Source organism: Leucoraja erinacea, chromosome 28 (genome assembly GCF_028641065.1).
Source record: "Leucoraja erinacea ecotype New England chromosome 28, Leri_hhj_1, whole genome shotgun sequence".
In the NCBI taxonomy this organism is placed as follows: domain Eukaryota; kingdom Metazoa; phylum Chordata; class Chondrichthyes; order Rajiformes; family Rajidae; genus Leucoraja; species Leucoraja erinaceus.
The window spans coordinates 31,691,058-31,710,284 of record NC_073404.1 but is presented as its reverse complement, the minus strand read 5'-3'; the positions used below and the strand labels follow the sequence as shown (position 1 = coordinate 31,710,284).

At 43.7% G+C, this 19,227-nt stretch overlaps 1 protein-coding gene across 1 annotated transcript in view; it reads left to right on the top strand.

The window, feature by feature from the left end:
* Positions 1-19,227, top strand: part of cpda (carboxypeptidase D, a) — a 47,350-nt gene that overhangs the window by 9,354 nt on the left and 18,769 nt on the right. Inside the window, exons 3-11 of the mRNA XM_055658189.1 lie at positions 6,164-6,306; positions 6,997-7,166; positions 7,783-8,135; positions 9,323-9,514; positions 10,873-11,040; positions 11,564-11,673; positions 13,112-13,214; positions 15,923-16,065; positions 17,453-17,622. Of these exons, the coding sequence (XP_055514164.1) occupies positions 6,164-6,306; positions 6,997-7,166; positions 7,783-8,135; positions 9,323-9,514; positions 10,873-11,040; positions 11,564-11,673; positions 13,112-13,214; positions 15,923-16,065; positions 17,453-17,622 (1,552 nt within the window). The remainder of the gene's footprint in view (positions 1-6,163; positions 6,307-6,996; positions 7,167-7,782; positions 8,136-9,322; positions 9,515-10,872; positions 11,041-11,563; positions 11,674-13,111; positions 13,215-15,922; positions 16,066-17,452; positions 17,623-19,227) is intronic.

Genomic DNA, 19,227 nt, shown 5'->3' with positions numbered 1-19,227 from the left:
AGTTGAATCTGAATCTGCTCTTTCTGTTCAGTCAGGCAATTGTTTTGCCCTTTAGCACATTGCTTCATAATCGTGAAAAGTAGAAAATTAAAAGTTTGAAAACTAACAGATGTGATAATTAACTATTTTGAGCCAGCTCCTGCTGAGAAATCATGACTGATTAAAATGCAGGAAATCAATGACTATCTAGTTAATGTTTATGAGTGTGAACAGCATATTATTAATGCTTGCCTCTGATCCATTGTCACAAGTTCACAAGTTATAGGAGTCGAATTGGGCCATTTGCCCCATTGAGTCTACTCCGCCATTCAATCATGGCTGATCTCTGCCTCTAAATCCCATTTTCCTGCCTTCTCCCCATAACCCTTGACACCATTCTAATCAAGAATTTGTCTATCTCTGCCATAAAAATACCCACTGACTTGGCCTCCACAGCCCTCAGTGACAATGAGTTCCACAGATTAACTACCTTCTGACTAAAGGGGGTAGTTAAACTGGCATAGCTGGGCGCTCGACCTCCTGGGAGCACGGGATAATGTGTCAGCCAGATACATGTGCTTACCCTGCTTGTAAGTGACAAAGATTTAAAGGAATTTATATTTGAAATGCAGCAGCTTAAGAACTAAATGATGCATTGTTTCTATTTGGCCTCCCAGTTAGTTTCAAATTTGGGATTCTGATTCCAACCAGGTACAGATGAGATAAAGGTACAAGGGACTGCAGGTGCTAAATGGTGGAGTAACTCAGTGGGTCAGGCAGCATCTCAGAAGCACATGGATAGGTGAAGTTTCAGGTTGGGGCCCTTCTCGACCTTTCTTCAATGTGAAATAAATGTGTAAAATAAACAGCGCAAAGTAAATAAATGCCAGGGAATCAGCGAAGGAGAAAGAGGAATACTGGGTTTTATTAGGATGTAATAGGAGCTGAGGAGGAAGAGACGAAGGATGTCTCCTCTGTTATTTCGGGTGTACCGTGCCTGCGGGAAGAGTCTGTTGGATTTTCTGGAATGGGCGGCACAGTGATGCAGCAGGTGGAGCTGCTACCTCGTAGTGCCAGAGTTTTACCCTGTCCTCGATGCAGCTGCGTGGACTTTGCACGTTTTCCCTGTGACCACATGGGTTTCATTCAGATGAATTTAATTCATTCATAGGTTAATTGCCCCTGATGGGTGGGGAGTGGATGAGAAAGTCGGAGAACTGGTGTAAATGGGAGATTGATGATCTCTGACATTCCATGCAAATCATCAATGAGCCAAAGGGCCTGTTTCCAGGCTGTATCTCGAAACGAATGGCTGCAGTGTGACAGTGATGGTGTAAGAACACAAATAAGGAGCACTGAAGATAAACAGATAATGCTGGAGAAATTGAGTGGGACAGGCAGCATCTTTGGGTTGAAGGAAACGGGTGGAGACCCTTCTTCAGAATCAGTCTGCTGCTGAGTTACTGCAACATTTTGTGTCTATCATCGGTTTACACCAGCACCTGCTGTTCTTTCCTACACAGTAAAAAGCACCAACAGGAGGATGTTGTAGCTGTCGCTCATTAGGTGCTGACCCAGAGAACAAAGCGCCGCAATGCTGAAAAACCAGGAAGCCAATAAAATGTCTGAACTATGCTCTTAATTATTCGATGGGGGGGAAGCAGTGATGTCAGCTGTTCAAAGATAATTCTTTCTTTCGGTTAAACACGATTAATTCCATCAACTCAACATGAGAGAAATTGCTTCTACCTGTTAAAGACGGAAAATTATATAGCTAACCTTTGCACAAGTTTCTTGTATGTGTGTGATTATCACCAGCAGTCAGGCTGGCTTGTGTGATGCAATCAACAGCGTGTCGTAATCTCATTGCAGATTTGATGAATAGTGACCACTAATTTATCAAGTATAAGAAGTGAACAATGAAAGGATGGCTGGAGCCTGAAACGTCACTCTTCCTTTTCTCCAGAGGTTGTGCGGGAGAAGGGAGAGAGAGAGGGGTGGGGTTTGTAGTTACCTAAAATTTGAGAATTCAAAGTGAGGACACAGTTTGCAGTTTGGCAATGGAAGAGGCCCAGGGCAGAATGGTCAGTTAAGGAAGGGGAAGGGGAGTTAAAAACCAGAAAATCCAGCAGGCCTTGGCAGACCGGGCACAAAAGTTTGCTAGAATTTAGAAGATTGAGGGGGGATCTTATAGAAACTTACAAGGGGTTGGACAGGCTAGATGCAGGAAGATTGTTCCCGGTGTTGGGGAAGTCTAGAACACGGGGTCACAGTTTAAGGATAAGGGGGAAGTCTTTTAGGACCGAGATGAGAAAAACATTTTTCACACGGAGAGTGGTGAATCTGGAATTCTCTGCCACAGAAGGTAGTTGATGCCAGTTCATTGGCTATATTTAAGATGGAGTTAGATGTGGTCCTTGTGGCTAAAGGGATCAGGGGGTATGGAGAGAAGGCAGGTACAGGATACTGAGTTGGATGATCAGCCATGATCACATTGAATGGCGGAGCAGGCTCGAAGGGCCGAATGGCCTCTACTCCTGCACCTATTTTCTATGTTTCTATGTTCAGTGGAACCGTCGGCAAGTTTTGGTTACAGATGGTAGAGTGGCCGGGGTGACATCAACCTCCCTATACTAATGCGTGGCAGGAGCCAGGCCTGGGGTCCAGAACAACAGGAGTGTGTAATGTGTTGGCCTGTGGCTAGGTGTGGCAAATGGTATATTTCTTGCTCCCTTTAACGCACTGGATTGCCTGGGATATTTACGATACTGCAAAATCTGTTAGCCCTGCACAAAGATGATTGGAGTTTTTCTGGAGTTATACCCTTCTAGATGATTGTGGAGAGGATTTTTAGCAGCCTGGTGTATTCAATGGTGTTGAAAAACTGCAGACTGTCTGAAGCCTTCTGGTTGTTATTGAAGGTTTCCTAATTTTCATAACCTTGACATCATTTTTAATTTTCTAGGATTTCACCTTCACCTCAAAATAACTAATTTTATGACCAACAGTGTGCACACGTAGACAAGGAAGGGAAAATTCTGGTCATGTGCATCCTTCGTATGAAATGCAAAAAAAGGACTGCGTCAACAGTCATCCTTTGTGTTATTGAATGTATTACGGAGCCCATTTAAAATTTACTTTGTGTCTGTAATTCGAATAATTAGCTTTCAGAAACCCATTGTTAATACTTAAGTTTGCTTTGGATTGTAATGAGTTTTGTTCAGAACTGTAAAACAAATATCTTCAAGTTTAAATTAGCCCATTGTTGACAAAGGTAAATAGCTTATATTTTCAAGGTGAGTTTAACCAGTTTTATTCGTACATAACAGTTGCAGGATATCCTGTAAGTGTGGTAAGCGTTTTGCTGAGTGGAGATATTTTTAAAGTAATTCTGGGAAACTGGGTCGGCTTAGGGAAATATTTGAAAATCAAAGTAGATCTGGCCAGGGGACAACCGACAGCAACGATGAACCAACCTGTGGAGTGTCTCTTCTAATATCAGCTTCCATCTCCACCAAGGTCAAACTCAGTGGGGATGAGAAAGACAAGCTGCAGATGCTGCAATCTTGAGTAAAGCACAAAGTGCTGAAGTAACTCAGCGGATGAAACAGCATCTCTGGAGGACGTGGATAGGCAACGTTTCAGCAGAATGATGGTGTTTACTCAGTGATGATCAGAAATATTTTATTTACTGGCTAATTAATTTCCTGTTTTCATTTTAATTGGATCAATTGCTCAAATGATTACCGAAAGCACTATTGAAAATGTCGAGTATGTTTGAGATTGGATAGGTCAGTGAACAGTGTACACAACTGTGGTTCACTTAGTTAAAACATTAATGGTTTCAAAATAAATGAGGCAGACAAGGTCAAAGCACAAATGAGAGTAAGTTATGTAAAAATTGCCCGTGCCTGCAGCAAGACTTAAACTAAATCAAACCAGGGTGGCACGGTGGTAGAGTTGCTGCTTTACCTCGCCACAGACTCCAGTTCGCTCCTGACTAGAGGTGCTTTTCTGTATGGAGCGAATTTCACAGACTCACATCTCTCTGGGTGAAAAAGTTTTTCCTCCTCTCGGTTCTAAATGGTCTAGCCCTTATTCTTAAACTGTGGCCCCTGGTTCTGGACTCCCCCAACATTGGGAACATGTTTCCTGCCTCTAGCGTGTCCAATGCCTTAATAATCTTACATGTTTCAATAAGATTCCCTCTCATCCTTCTAAATTCCAGAGTATATCCCAGCAGCTCCATTCTATCCACATATAACAGTCCCGCCTCGTGAACCTACGCTGCACTCCCTCGATAGCAGGAATGTCCTTCCTCAAATTTGGAAACCAAGACTGCACACATTACTGCAGGTGTGGTCTCACTCGGGCCCTGTACAACTGCAGAAGGACCTCTTTGCTCCTAGACTCAACTCCTCTTGATATGAAGGCCAACATGCCATTTACTTTCTTCACTGCTGTACCTTCATGCTTACTTTCAGTGAGTGATGAACAAGGACCCCCAGGTCCTGTTGTACTTCCCCTTTTCCCAACTTGACACAATTCAGATAATAATCTGCCTTTCTGTTTTTGCCACCAAAGTGAATAATCTCACATTTATCCACATTAAACTGCATCTGCCATTCAACCGCCCACTCACCCAGCCTGTCCAAGTCACCCTGCATCCTCATCGAATCGTCCTCACAGTTCACACTGCCACCCAGCATGGTGTCATCTGCAAATTTGCTAATGTTACTAAACCCCTTCATCTAAATCATTGATGTATATTGTAAATAGCTGCGGTCCCAGACCCGAGCCATGTGATACCCCACTAGTCACTGCCTGCCATTGTGAAAGGGACCCGTTAATCCCTACTGTGTTTCCAGTCTGCCAACCACTTCTCTATCCATGTCAGTACTCTACCCCCAATACCATGTGCTCTAATTTTGACCACTAGTCTCCTATGTGGGACCTTATCAAATGCTTTCTGAAAGTCCAGGTACACTACATCCACTGACTCTTCCTTGTCTATTTTCCGAGTTACATCCTCAAAAAATTCCAGAAGTTTAGTCAAGCATGATTTCCCCTTTGTAAATCCATGCTGACCTGGAACGACCCTGTTACTGCTATCCAAATGTGCCGCTATTTCATCTTTTATAATTGACTCCAGCATCTTTCCCGCCACCGATGTCAGCCTTAACTGTCCCTGTTTTCTCTCTCCCGCCTTTCTTAAAAAGTGGGATAACATTAGCTACTCTCCAATCCACAGGAACTGATCCTGAATCTATAGAAAATTAGAAAAAGATCACCAATGCGTCCATGATTTCTCGAGCCACTTCCTTAAGTACCCTGGTATGCAGATCATCAGGCCCTGGGGATTTATCAGCCTTCAGTCCCATCAGTCTACCCATCATCATTTTCTGCCTAATGTGAATTTCCTTCAGCCTCAGAATTAAAGGGCTGGAGGTGAGGGGGAATTTCCTTAGTCAGAGGGTAGTTAATATGTAGAACTCGTTGCCACAGAGGGCTATGGAGGCCAAATCAGTGGATATTTTTGAGGCAGAGATGGACAAATTCTTGATTAGATGTTAAGGAATATGGGGAGAAAGTAGGAAAATGGGATTAGGAGGCAGAGATCAGCCATGATTGATGTGCCAAATGGCCTAATTCTCCTATAACTTCTTGCTGCCCTTGTTTATTGTGGGTACATGGGGAGTACACTGTTCTCTGGCATTTTGTAGGGGCACATGGGAACAATGGGCATGTGGGGGCATATGGGAGCACTGGGCACGTGGGGGCACTGCCACCAATTTTCCTCCCACGTTGCTCAACATTCTGTGGCTCGCTAATGTATCACCTGTTCCTTAATGACAGGCTGCAGGACTTAAAGGTGCCCTGCAGCTCCGTGAATCACCAGCTTGGGTTAGTTACCGTATGGATGACAGCATTCACAACGATGATTCACCATCACCTGTCTGCCTTGTCCGCCATCATTCTACCAGACGGACTATTTTGATTTGCTAATAAAATTTAGGTTGAGCTTTTCACTGTAAACGGCAATCTTAGCATTAAATATATTAAAAAAAAATTTAAATGTCTTGTTGAAACTGAGAAAACTCGAAGTAATTGTCTTGATTCTAAACGGTATGCATTTCTCATACTCAGCATGGCTGTGTGACATCTACTTGTAATTGACTTGCAGGTGGAATGCAGGATTACAATTACTTGCATGGAGACTGCTTTGAGATCACACTGGAACTCTCTTGTTGTAAATATCCACCTGCCTCTGCCTTGAATGAAGAGTGGAAAAACAACCTTGAATCCCTTCTAAGTTTGATGGAACAGGTATTTTAAGAGAATGTTTTGAAGGGAAAGGTGTTTTTTTTTAAATTGCTCTTACGAGAGACCTTGCAAATGTGATTGAGAAAGACTGTTTCATGGTAAAGAATTTGGTTTTGAGGGATATCGGCCAACTCGGGCAAATGGGACAAGTTTAGATGGAGATTCTTGGTTTCCATGGACAAGTTGGGCCAAAGGGCCTGTTTCTGTGTTGTATGACACAATGACTGAGCTGTGGAGGGCATTCAAGGAGGAGAGAGATTCCTTTGTAGGGAAAAGATTTTTAAAAATCCAAAAAGTATGTACATGTAAAATTCACCTACACGTAGATCGCTGTGTACAAGCCAAGACTAAAAGACCAGACAGCACGGGAACAGGCCCTTTGGCCCAACTTGCCCATGCCGACCAAAACGCCCCATCTACAATAGTTCAAACGTGTCTGCGTTTGGTCCATATCACTCTAATGTTCACTTTCTTCCTTGTCAACAGTAAGTTAATACAGGAGCCAAGGCGATTTTGAGAAAAGATTAGTAAGCATTAGTAATACAACCTAAATAAACGTCCAGAACACGACTAATAATGTCTAGATTTTGTTTGCTGCTGGGCAATTGAAGCAGTTAAGTTGGGTACTCTCAATGCCTGGTTATTTTCAACCTAATGTTAATTGCCAGTGGCATTTCTGCTTGTGTTTTGCAGGTTCACATTGGTGTTGCAGGATTTGTCACGGATGCCGTTCTTGGCTCAGGGATTTCTGACGCTTCCATTGTAGTTGCTGGCATTGATCACAATATTACAACGGGGAGTTTTGGTGATTTCCACAGATTGCTTGTACCAGGAATCTACAATATAACCACGGTTGCACAAGGGTAAGGAGTGTTAATGGCAGACAAACCTCCCTTGGACCTCTGAATGTAGATTTATACCTGACATGGAGGTGACCAGCTAGGACGATCACTTTATATTAGCGTTAATCATGCAGATTAAATTCTAAATTGCCCTTCAACCCCATTTTTCAGTTATTTTGTTCATGTAGAATAACGGTTTCCTTATCACCCTCGTCGTATGTGCCATCAAGGGAACACTTAACTCCTGTTGAAAACTGCGCTTGTGTCCCAGAGAATTATTCATGTGACGCTCGTCTAAAACATATATCATTGCTCTCCTCAGCACATTTTGTCATCTCTCAAACAAAACAATATGAGATAAATCATTTTGAAGTTTTTCCACCAAAGAAAGTAATTTAATTATCAAGCACGTAGACTATTGTAAAGCTACAGACCTATCTCATAGAGCACTGTATCCCTTTCTATTTTTATTTAGCATTATGTTTGTGGGTTATGTTAATATGTTAGAAGTCACAAATATTTGGTGGTCTTAACCAGGCCAAATTTCACTTGTTCGATTTTTTGTTAATGAATTAATATGATAGATTTTGGTTATTTATTAACAAAGTGTATCTAAACATTGCTTGTATTTCCGCAGTTACATGCCCTCCACTGTCTTGGATGTTGAGGTACTGGAGGGACCAGCCACACAACTTAATTTCACACTCCAATCTCTAGATAATCACACCATTGAGACAGTCACTCCAACCATGGCAAGCTCGACTGAATTCAAGATGCACAATGTATCTGAAATGGAGGATGTCCAGCAGTCCAATACCATTGAGCCAGAGAACTTCAGACATCATAATTACATAGATATGGAGATCCTACTGAGGAAATACGCAACGGAATATCCAGCCATCACAAGGAGCTATAGCATCGGAAAATCTGTGGAAGAAAGAAATTTGTATGTCATGGAAATATCAGACAATCCGGGCGTCCATGAATTGGGTATAATTGCTGCAATAGTGTACAATCTATTTAATGTGTATCTATATTTCTACGGTCAAAATGAATGCACCGTTCCCCCTATTGTCTTGAGAGCCAGGATTTTATTGTCCCATTGATGGCTTGAAATGAAAGTTGCTCAGGAAATGCATTGTACTTTTGCTGCCAATAATTCTACAGACCCGGGGTGGAAAGGTCAGTATAGGATTGGGAAAAGGAGATTAAAATAGTTAGCAACTGGGATTGGTGGACCGAGTGCCAGTGTTCAGCAAAACGGTTGCTGAGTTTAAGCTTGGTGTTGGCGATGTACAGGACACTGACGAGTGTGGGAATCCGTCTATGACAGCAGGGGGGGGGAACCATGTCCACAAAAAATAAGGACGAATGGAAAGCCTCATTTTGGGAGTGGATGTATGAAGATGGAGAAATTGAGAGCAAAGGATAGTGTCTTTGGAAGAAGTAGGGTGGGAGGAGGTGTAGACAAGATAACTGTAGGAGTCGGTGGGTTTGTAGCAGACGCAAGTTGATAGTCTGTCCCCTGTGCTGGATGGAGACAGGGAGATCATGAAAGGGGAAGGCGATGCCAAGTGAATTTGAGTTCAGGGTGGAAGTTAGTGGCGAAGTTAATGAAATCAACAAGTTTGCACAGGTGCCGGAGGCAGCGCCGATGCAGTTGTCGATGCAGCGAAGAAAGAGTTGGGGTCATTCATGTTGCTTTAGGACGGTGGAACTAGCTGGCTGTTATTCATGTTGCTTTAGGACGGTGGAACTAGCTGGCTTTAGGACATTGGGACTAGCTGGCTTTGCGCGGGTGCCAGAGGCAGCGCCGATGCAGCGGAGAAAGAGTTGGGGGTCATTCATGTGGCTTTAGGACGGTGGAACTAGCTGGCTGAGTTCCTCCTGTTTCCTTCACTGACGCAGTCATTGGGTGAGGTCATTTGGTGAGGTGAAGCACTGCTGGCTGCAGTCACGTTAGTTCTTTAAGTGCTCTCACGTTTCTGACCACACACAATATACCTTGTCGTTGTGCGTTGGCTGGCACTGAGAGCCACTCTGCAAGGAGGACGGGTCATACACAATTTATTTGCAAAATTGCATAGATTTACAAAACCAAGTGTTTTAAGTACTAGTGTTTTATAAGAGGAAATAGTTGAACTATGTTAAATACGCCACGCTTTCTGTCTGACTAGGCGAGCCAGAGTTCAAGTACATTGGGAATATGCATGGGAATGAGGTGGTGGGCCGTGAGCTGCTCCTCAACCTTATTGAGTACCTCTGCAGTAATTATGGCACAGATCCTGAAGTGACCAGTTTGGTGAATAACACCAGGATCCACATCATGCCTTCCATGAACCCTGATGGATATGAACGTTCAACAGAAGGTAATACTTGTTTTCCATTGGGAAGACTAGCTTTAAAAATAATGTTTAATAAAATGTGCTGTGGATAAAAGAAAGTAGGCTAATAACCATGTTTATCAGGTTTATTATTGTCACCTGCATAGTGACAAGCTTGGTTTTGCTGCCCAATCAGACTAAATATTATACGTAAATACAATATTGTTAAACTTGATTCCAATGATAGATCAATGGGGAAGGTACATAATATAGTTCTTAGCGTTGTAGTGCACCAGTGTCGTAGACAAAGCCTAGAGGTGAATCGGACAGTACCCTAGCTTATGGAAGGACCATTCAGAAACCTGATAACAGAGGGGAAGAAGCTGTTCCTCAGTCTGGCGGTGCAGCTTTCAAGCTTCTGTGCCTTCTGCCAGACTAGAGTGGGCGGAAGAGGGAATAACTGGGGTGGGACAAGTCTTTGATTACATTGGCTGGTTTCCTGAAGTATCATGAAGTGTAGATGGAGTCAACTGTGGGGAGTATGGCCTGCCTCTACTATGTGCGCGATGGTCTGCATCTGCTATGTTTCTGGTCTTGCCTGCCGAAAGTGATGTTGCGATGTCTCATTCCAAAACCTTTTATGTTCAGCATTTTCTGTGGAACTGATTACTTTGCAAGAACCTGTGTTGAAGTAGAATGAATTTAAGCATGTGGATTTACAAAAATCATCTTTATTTTCAGTTTAAATGCTTAAGTATGAAACATATGGCTTGGTCTTATAAAATACTTACAGATTGATGTTATTGCATCTCTGACATTAGATCTTTTTCCTTCTCTTGAAAATAGCTCCATCTATTGTACGTGAATTATTGAACTGATTTTAGCAACGTATGGTATATCTGTTGATCTGTTCAAATATCATGCAAAACAAAGCTTTTAATTGTACATAAATTTGTTATTGTCACATGTCCCAAAGTTCAACGGTTTCAAAAGTCTTTTATTGTCACGTGTACCAATTAAGATAGTGATATGCGAATTACCATGCAGCCATATGGGAAAAAAGCAACAAGACACCACTACATAACCGTTAACGTAAACATCCACCACAGAGGATTCCCCACAGTCTTCGCTGTCATGGAAGGCAAAAAAGTCCAATCTTCTTCCTCTTTATTTATTGGTCTCCGTTCTACTAATTAAGAAGTTTGCCATTGCTGTAAATGTATGCCCAGGAAGAAAATAAATGATCCATCATTTATCCTTTTCTAAAATGCTAATGTTTTTTTTTAAACCACAGGTAACACAGTGTTGTGTGCTGGAGAACATTACTTGGTGTGAAAGTTTCACTCTTGTTTCTGCAATTTATCTTGTATGTTTCTGAAACATTCACCTGCTTATGATTTCAGGGGACATGGACGGTGTAGTTGGAAGAAACAACAGTAACAACTATGATCTGAATCGCAACTTTCCCGATCAGTTCTTTCAAATCATTGATCCGCGTCAGCCCGAGACATTAGCGGTGATGGATTGGCTCAATAGGATTCCCTTTGTGTTGTCAGCTAATTTACATGGAGGTGAGTACATTTCCTCCTTCGGTCAAGCTGGGCGTGATTTTAATCATGTGGAACATTTTGAGTAAACATTACGTTCCAAAAGACAAAGAGAAATGGTATAACCTCAGCCAATGTCAGAACAATGTTGGAACAAAGTATTGGAATAACTTGGCGGGTCAGGCAGCATCTGTGGAAAACACGGAGAGGAGATAGTTTGGGTTGGGACCCTCCATCGCATACATGTTGCCGGTCTAAGTTCTCAGGAGATGCTGCCGAACCCGCTTTGTATCTTTGTAAACCAGCATCCGTAGTTCCTTGTGCCTTCAGAACAATGTTCCTGTGCTTTTCTGCAATCAGTGGGAGGGAGAAGTGTGGGGTGAGAAAGAGAATTATCACTGCATATAAATTTCAAGCATCTGTGAATGTTCTGAGTACATTTTAAGGAATTTATTCATAAAATGTCAGGTTGTTTTGATGTGGTTTATGTAGCTCGCCGGTATATTGGAACGCAATCACATTGAATAACTGCTCCTGTTTTGGCCAGGTACTCTCGTAGTGAATTACCCTTATGATGATGATCCAGATGGCGCAGACATGTACAGTAGATCACCAGACGATGCCGTCTTTTGCCAGTTGGCACTTTCTTTTGCCAAGGTACATGACTTGCTTTAATTAGATTCCTACAAAGTTTAAAAACTGTTAACTTTGAGGCAGTGTGAGTGTCAATGGGGTGGCAATCAATGGACAGTAGGACGATGAATAGAGATGGTTTGGAATGACCAAAGATCAGCCCTTGCTCTGTGCAGAATCTAAGAAAATAATTAATTCCAGCTTTCTAAAACAATGTTAATGCCACTTGGGTAAACAAAATTGTAATTGAGAGGGTGAGGTCTTTGAAGGAAGTAAAAGGAAGTGACTGGGATGGTTTGATTGTAAGATTCATGCCTCACTCAGATACATGGCCTTGTGAATGTTACTTCATAGCCTCTGGAGGTAAGCAGCTGACCATTATTCAGCTGTGCATGGTAATCATTTCCTCTTGTATGTCCCAGCTAATCACAGAGCAGCTTTTCCACTGCCCTCTCACTACAAAGGCAGAGTGTGTAAGAGGGGAAAGATAAAATGCATGATAACAAAAGAGGGATTTAGCTAGTGACAAACCAGAATTGAAAGATGTTCGTAGCGTTGTAGGGTAAAATGTAAATGTAGATGCAGACCAGAGCAGTAGCCAAAATGCATGTGAATGGTCACAGGGAAAATTAATTGCAATTGCCTGATTATGTTGGAATTATGAGGGTACTTGTAGCCTGGTGGAGAGCTGCCTGTTCGCTCTCTCCAATGTTGCCGGACTTGCTGAGTTCCTCCAGATGTGTAGGAAAGAACTGCAGATGCTGGTTTAAATCAAAGGAAGACACAAAATGCTGGAGTAACTCAGCGGGGCAGGCAGCATCTCTGGAGCATCCCATCCCTTCTCTCCAGAGATGCTGCCTGTCCTGCTGAGTGACTCAAGCATTTTGTGAGTTCCTGGAGCCTTTTGCTTCATACTAAACAGAGGGAACCCTTGGAGAGATAAAGTTGATGTTATAATGCAGAGTCACTGAAAGGCATTTGAACCGTTGCCCTACCTCAGAGGCGGGTGCGGCAGTGAGTGTGGTCTGGAAAGTAAAATTCCAGAGTAAACACCGATGTAAGTTTACCTGTGTGACTATGACTGGAGTATGTGGCACAGCTGAATGCCGGAGAAGTTGATTTACACATGGGATTGAGTAGAAATGGAAAATAGAACATGTCTCAAAAATGTTAATGAAGATCAAAGATGATTTTAAGGTGATTGGTTGTCCGTAAGATCAATGTAGCCATCACAGGTGGTAGGCAGATCGATGAGGAGGTATGGAGGTGAGCGGATCAATGAGGAGGTGAGCTTGTTAATTGCAAATATGTCGGTGATCGTTTGAAACGGGACACAATGAATGAATCGTGATGTCCAGTGAGCTTTCCTCAAACACTGGCTGAAGAAGACCATAAGGACGCACATGGCTGGCGTGTGGGCAGACCAACACAAAGATAACTGCTTTCTGACTTTTGTGTTTAGGAGAATGGTCCAATGTTTGAAGGTCATCCTTGTAAAAATATATATCCTGATGAATATTTTCCTCGTGGAATCACCAACGGTGCAAAATGGTACAATGTGCCAGGTAAGATGTTCTGTCACAATTTAATTTAAAAAAAAAACCATATTTGTTTTGTTTGGGCTCAGTGCGTAGTGCCAACTGTATTTGATCCTAACCCGTGCTCTGTCTCAGAGCTTGCATGTTCCCCTTTGACTGTGTGGGCCTCTCCTGGACATTCCACCCTCCTCCCACATCCTAAAGCAGGGCTTGGCAACCTTGTTCTGCATAGGGTCCAGGCCCCATGTCTGTGAGCGGATGGCAGGCCACCTCTATCGTCACAGTGTGACACTTGATGTTGTTTCTCGCTTTAGTTTTCACCTGTTTTTCAATTAGTTTTCTGCAGTTCCCATATCCGCTTGCCTGCCCCGGGACTGGCTGCAGTTCCCATATCCGCTCGCCTGCCCCAGGACTGGCTGCCGTTCCCATATCCGCTCGCCTGCCCCAGGACTGGCTGTCGTTCCAATATCCGCTCGCCTGCCCCGGGACTGGCTGCAGTTCCCATATCCGCTCGCCTGCCCCGGGACTGGCTGTCGTTCCCATATCCGCTCGCCTGCCCCGGGACTGGCTGTCGTTCCCATATCCGCTCGCCTGCCCCGGGACTGGCTGTCGTTCCCATATCCGCTCGCCTGCCCCGGGACTGGCTGGCGTTCCAATATCCGCTCGCCTGCCCCGGGACTGGCTGTCGTTCCCATATCGCCTGCCCCGGGACTGGCTGTCGCCAATATCCGCCCCGGGACTGGCTGTCGTTCCCATAACCGCGCGCCTGCCCCGGGACTGGCTGCCGTTCCCATATCCGCTCGCCTGCCCCGGGACTGGCTGTCGTTCCCATATCCGCTCGCCTGCCCCGGGACTGGCTGTCGTTCCCATATCCGCTCGCCTGCCCCGGGACTGGCTGCAGTTCCCATATCCGCTCGCCTGCCCCGGGACTGGCTGTCGTTCCCATATCCGCTCGCCTGCCCCGGGACTGGCTGACGTTCCCATATCCGCTCGCCTGCCCCGGGACTGGCTGCCGTTCCCATATCCGCTCGCCTGCCCCGGGACTGGCTGTAGCGCCCAGGTCACCTACGTGCGGGACTGGCTACAATTCCCAGATTGCGAAAACAAACTGAAAAGAAATCCGCCTGCGGGCCGGATGATTTCGGTTTACGGGCCGGATTCGGCTCGTGGGCCATGAGTTGCCGACCCCTGGCCTAAAGGCTAGCAGATTCATAACTAATTGGCCACTGTAAATGTAGACGTGTCTTGGGAGAGTCGGGATGGAATTGAGGGAGATATGTGAGAGGGGATTGGGATTATTGGGTTGCTCCAAAGGTTTGCATGGACCTGATGGGCCAAATGGCCACCTGCTGTGTCATACAAGGTCATGTGAAGAATATGGATCATTTGTCTAGTGACATGCATCTGATCCGGAGCTGAGAAAGTTCCTGTATGATACGTAGCAAACGATTTCTCAGTTTATCACCTATAATGAGGGCCCAAGGCAAATTCTGCAACTATAATATTCCAGTGAAGAAGCTACACCCAAACAGCTGATGTGCAGCTGTTGCATAAACCGGGGTGGTGCAGCGGTGGTGTGGACCCAATAAGAGTTTTCTGGCTGTGTTCCCGTGTATTGTTTAGTTAGTTTGCAGGTGATTGTGGACATAAATCCATCACGAGACAATCACTATGATTTTACTAATCAGGGTGCAGTTTATTCAAGACAGTAAAGTTTAATAGATAAAGCAGCACTTTATTGTACTTAATGATAGCTGTACCATGACTACCGTCAAAAACTACATGCTGGTAGAACTCGGCAGATCAGGCAACAATTTAACCAATTTCCCTCCTGGGATAAATAAAATTGTATTGTATGGTATCTGTGGAGGGAATGGACAGGACCCTTCAGTCTGAAGAAGGGTCCTGACCCAAAATGTCACCCGTCCATTCCTTCCATAGAAGATGCCTGACCCGCCATGTTCCTCCAGCTCTTCGTTTTGTTCAAGACTCCAGCACAAAATGCTGGAGTAACTCAGCAGGACCGGCAGCATCTCTGGAGAGAAGGAATGGGTGATATTTTGTGTTGAGACTGGTCTGTCCTCAACAGAGGCCTCACCTTTGTTCCCCTCTCTACGAGTTACAGGTCTGTTACGACCTAGAGCTTTTCTTCCTCCGCCTCCCATCCTTTTTCTATGGGAAGGAGTCCTCACCAAGCTCCAGAGATGCTGCCTGTCCCGCTGTCTTTGGTGTAAACCAGCATCTGCAGTTCCTTTCTGCACACATCTCATGGCTCCTTTTCCCTGCTGCGAACTGGGTTCTGACTAATGTCTGTGCAAATAATGCAGCCCAGTATCATTTAACCTGAAACTATCACAGGACATGATGTGCCTTTGGATCACACTGAGAAACGTGATGTTTTCTAATACCGTTTCTCTGCTGCCACATTATTTGGCTCATACAAGGATAGATCACGGATCCAGGTCGTATATTTTAACAATGCTTACCCTCCAAAGTCACAATCTCTTCACATTCCAAAGGCAGGATGTACCTTCAACTTCAGAATGCAAACATGTATTGTCCTGGAAAATAAAATTGTGTAATTGCATTTTTCCAATAAATTGGAGATATTTGTAGATTTTAATGAAATCTGTAATTTTACCTCTGCCATAGCTGATAGTTATTCCACATTAGATATGATTTGTTTGTCTGAAACGGGTGAAACAGTTAATAAAGTGTAAATCCTTGTTCCACAGGTGGCATGCAGGACTGGAATTATCTTCATACAAATTGCTTTGAAGTTACTATAGAGTTGGGTTGTTTTAAATTCCCCTACGCTAGTGATCTACCAAAGTATTGGAAGCAAAATAAAAGGTCCCTTCTGCAGTTTATGAAGCAGGTAAATTCAATCAGATATTAAGTTTGTTTTTCATGCTTTGGTAAGTCTCTGGTGCCACATGGCCTTTCATGTTTGGAGATCTGCTATTATTTCCTTGTCTGGCTTGTATCCGACCATAGATGTGCCTATGTACCTGATTCTTAATTGCCTTTTTGCATCAGATGGAAATGGGCAATAAAAACTGGCATTGCCAACAACCTCCCCGGAGCCCAACAGTTATATAGCATGGAAACAGGCAATTCAGCCCAACTCATCCATGCTGATGAGTTGTCTGTCTGAGCTAGTTACATTTACAACCCACATCCCTTCCACCTTTCCCCAGCATGCATACACCTGTATAAATATATTTTAAACAGTGTCATTGTAACCACCTTTACTGTTTCTTCTGGCAGTTTCTCAGCCGGATGATGCTCAATTATCCAGTTATGTTGCACCCTTCCCTGAGGCTCCTGTTATAAGAATGTTAAATAATAGGCACATTTAACATCTTAACTGTGTTGTAAGCTTTCAATGGGCTATGTGGAAAAGGCTGCAGAGATGGTGGATGATAGACACAAGATTCTGGAGTGATTCAGTGGGACCAAGTGTATCTTCAGAACTCAGTTCCCTGCTACACTAAACCAGCATCTGCAGTTCCCCCTGCTACACAGAGATGGTGTATGCATTGGCTGTAGTTTACCAGAATTCCCTGGATACAGGAAAGTCCCAGCAGATTGAATATCCACAGATGTAGCACCTCTATTCAAGAAAGGAGTAGTTGGGAGGGTAAATAATGAAATTATGGATCAGTTAAACTAAAATAAAACACAAACTGCTCGATCAGCCAGTGCCTTTGGAGAGGAAAACAGAGTTTATTTTGCAGCTCGCACATCCTTTGGCAGAATTGTCTGAAGAAGGGTCTGGACCTGAAACATCACCCATTCCTTCTCTCCATACGTTCTGCCTGTCCTGCTGAGATACTCCAGCTTTTTGTGTCTTATCTTCAGGGCGTGTGACTCTGTTTCAGATTGGCAACCAACAACTATTGGCGTGATTAAGGCCGTGCAAATGTCTGAAATGCAGAAATAGTAACATCAAAATTGCAAAGATTGTGGGTGTTTCCATTTGATTTACTAAGTTGCTGAACTTTTGTCATGGTACTTGTACTCAAGCACCTGATTTTAAGGTAGATTTTAATACTGGGACATTAAATGTCATGCTATTTAATCCATTTATGGAAATACATTTTGATTTGAACAAATTATACACAAACCCCTGCCTACTTTTTATCAGAATGTGTTACATTGTTTAGTTTATTATTATTGTCACATGTACAGAGATACAGTGAACAGCTTCATTCACATTGATACCAAACAAATCTGATTGTGATTTAATATGTTGACATCAGGTGCACCGTGGTGTGAAAGGATTTATAATTGATGCCACTAATGGAAAGGGGATTTACAATGCTACCATCACAGTTGCTGAGGTGAACCATCCTGTGAGATCTGCCAAAGATGGAGATTACTGGCGGCTGCTCCTGCCTGGTGTCTACAAGATCACTACCTCCGCTCGAGGGTGAGAAGCAAGAAACTAATCGTATATCAATCACTTAAGGTTCTGACACAGGCACAACAATTCCGAGTCACAGAGTGATATAGTGTGGAAACAGGCCCTTTGGCCCAACGTCCACACTAAAGTTTGTTTCCCTTTTCTGTGACTTTCAGTCTGAAGAAGGGTCGCCCATTCCTTCTCTCCAGAGATGCTGCCTGTCCCGCTGAGTTACTCCAGCATTTTGTGTCTATCTTTGGCTTAAACCAGCATCTGTAGTTCCTTCCTCACCAACAAACATGTTCCATCTATACTTTTCCCATCTGCCTGCGTTTGATTCAGATTCAGATTCAATTTTAATTGTCATTGTCAGTGTACAGTACAGAGACAACGAAATGCATTAGAGACAACGAAATGTTTGGCTTGTATTCCTCTGAGCCTGCCTCAACTACCTCCTCCAGCAGCTCAGATTCCTATAAAATCTGTTCTCCCTTCACCTTAAACCTGTGTCCTCTGGTTCTCAGAGACACCAAACTTCCTGGCTGCTCTTTGTCGGCAGCTTTACCAAATCTTCACATGTGCTCCACTGGTGGAGTCATAGAGCTGTACAGAACAGGAGTAGGTCCTAAAGTCCACCTTGGCCACTTAGTTAAGCTTGGAGTGAGCTAACTGAGATAATGTGCATGTTTTTTAACATAAATTTAGCTTTGTATTTAATTTCATAAGATCGTAAGTGATAGGAGCAGGATTAAGCCATTCGGCCCATCAAGTCTACTCCACCATTCAATCATGGCAGATCTATCTTTCACTCCTAACCCCATTCTCTTGCCATCTCCCCATAACCTCTGACACTTGTACTAATCAATATTTTTTAATTGGCTTGGCGGATGTCGGACGTTGAGTTGCATTCTAGTTTTGGAGGTTTGACAGCCAGCTGACCCAGAAGCTGGGGCTTTAGCATGGTGTGAGTGTTTATCTGCTGTTGTGCAGGCAGGGCATGTTTGCCCACCTTCACCCATGGGCTTTCAGCCCAGCCACGATACTGGACCTTGCCATGAGGACTGTGCTGTCTAGAGCATCAACTAATTGCTTGGTATCCAGGTCATTAATGAGTTTGGGGAGCTTGTCACTTGGGGAACTTCTGGACCAAGACACCAATATTTATTTTTGCTATTTCCTTGTGTGAACAGGAAATAATTACAAGTAGGTGTGTGATTTTGTTTTTAACCATTGTATTTTTGAGTCCATTTTTACAGGAAAAGCAATTAGTACTTACAGAATGCTGAAGAGATTGTTGTTGCATTGAATTAAAAGGCGTGATAGTAGAGGGATCAGTAGCTTTGTTAATTGTTGAAGGATTCATTCTACTGGGAATGTTAACATGCAACACAATAAAGCAAACCAGTTGTGGAGAAATGTTTAAGAAGGAACTGCAGATGCTGGATAAATGCTGGAGAAACTCAGTGATGCAGCATCTATAGAGCGAAGAAATAGGTGACGTTTCAGGTCGAGATCCTTCTTCAGATTGATGTGGGGGTGGAGGGGGCGGGAAGAAGAAAGGAAGAGGCGGAGACAGTGGGCTGTGGGAGAGCTGGGAAGGGGAGGGGAAGGAGGGAGAAAGCAAGGACTACC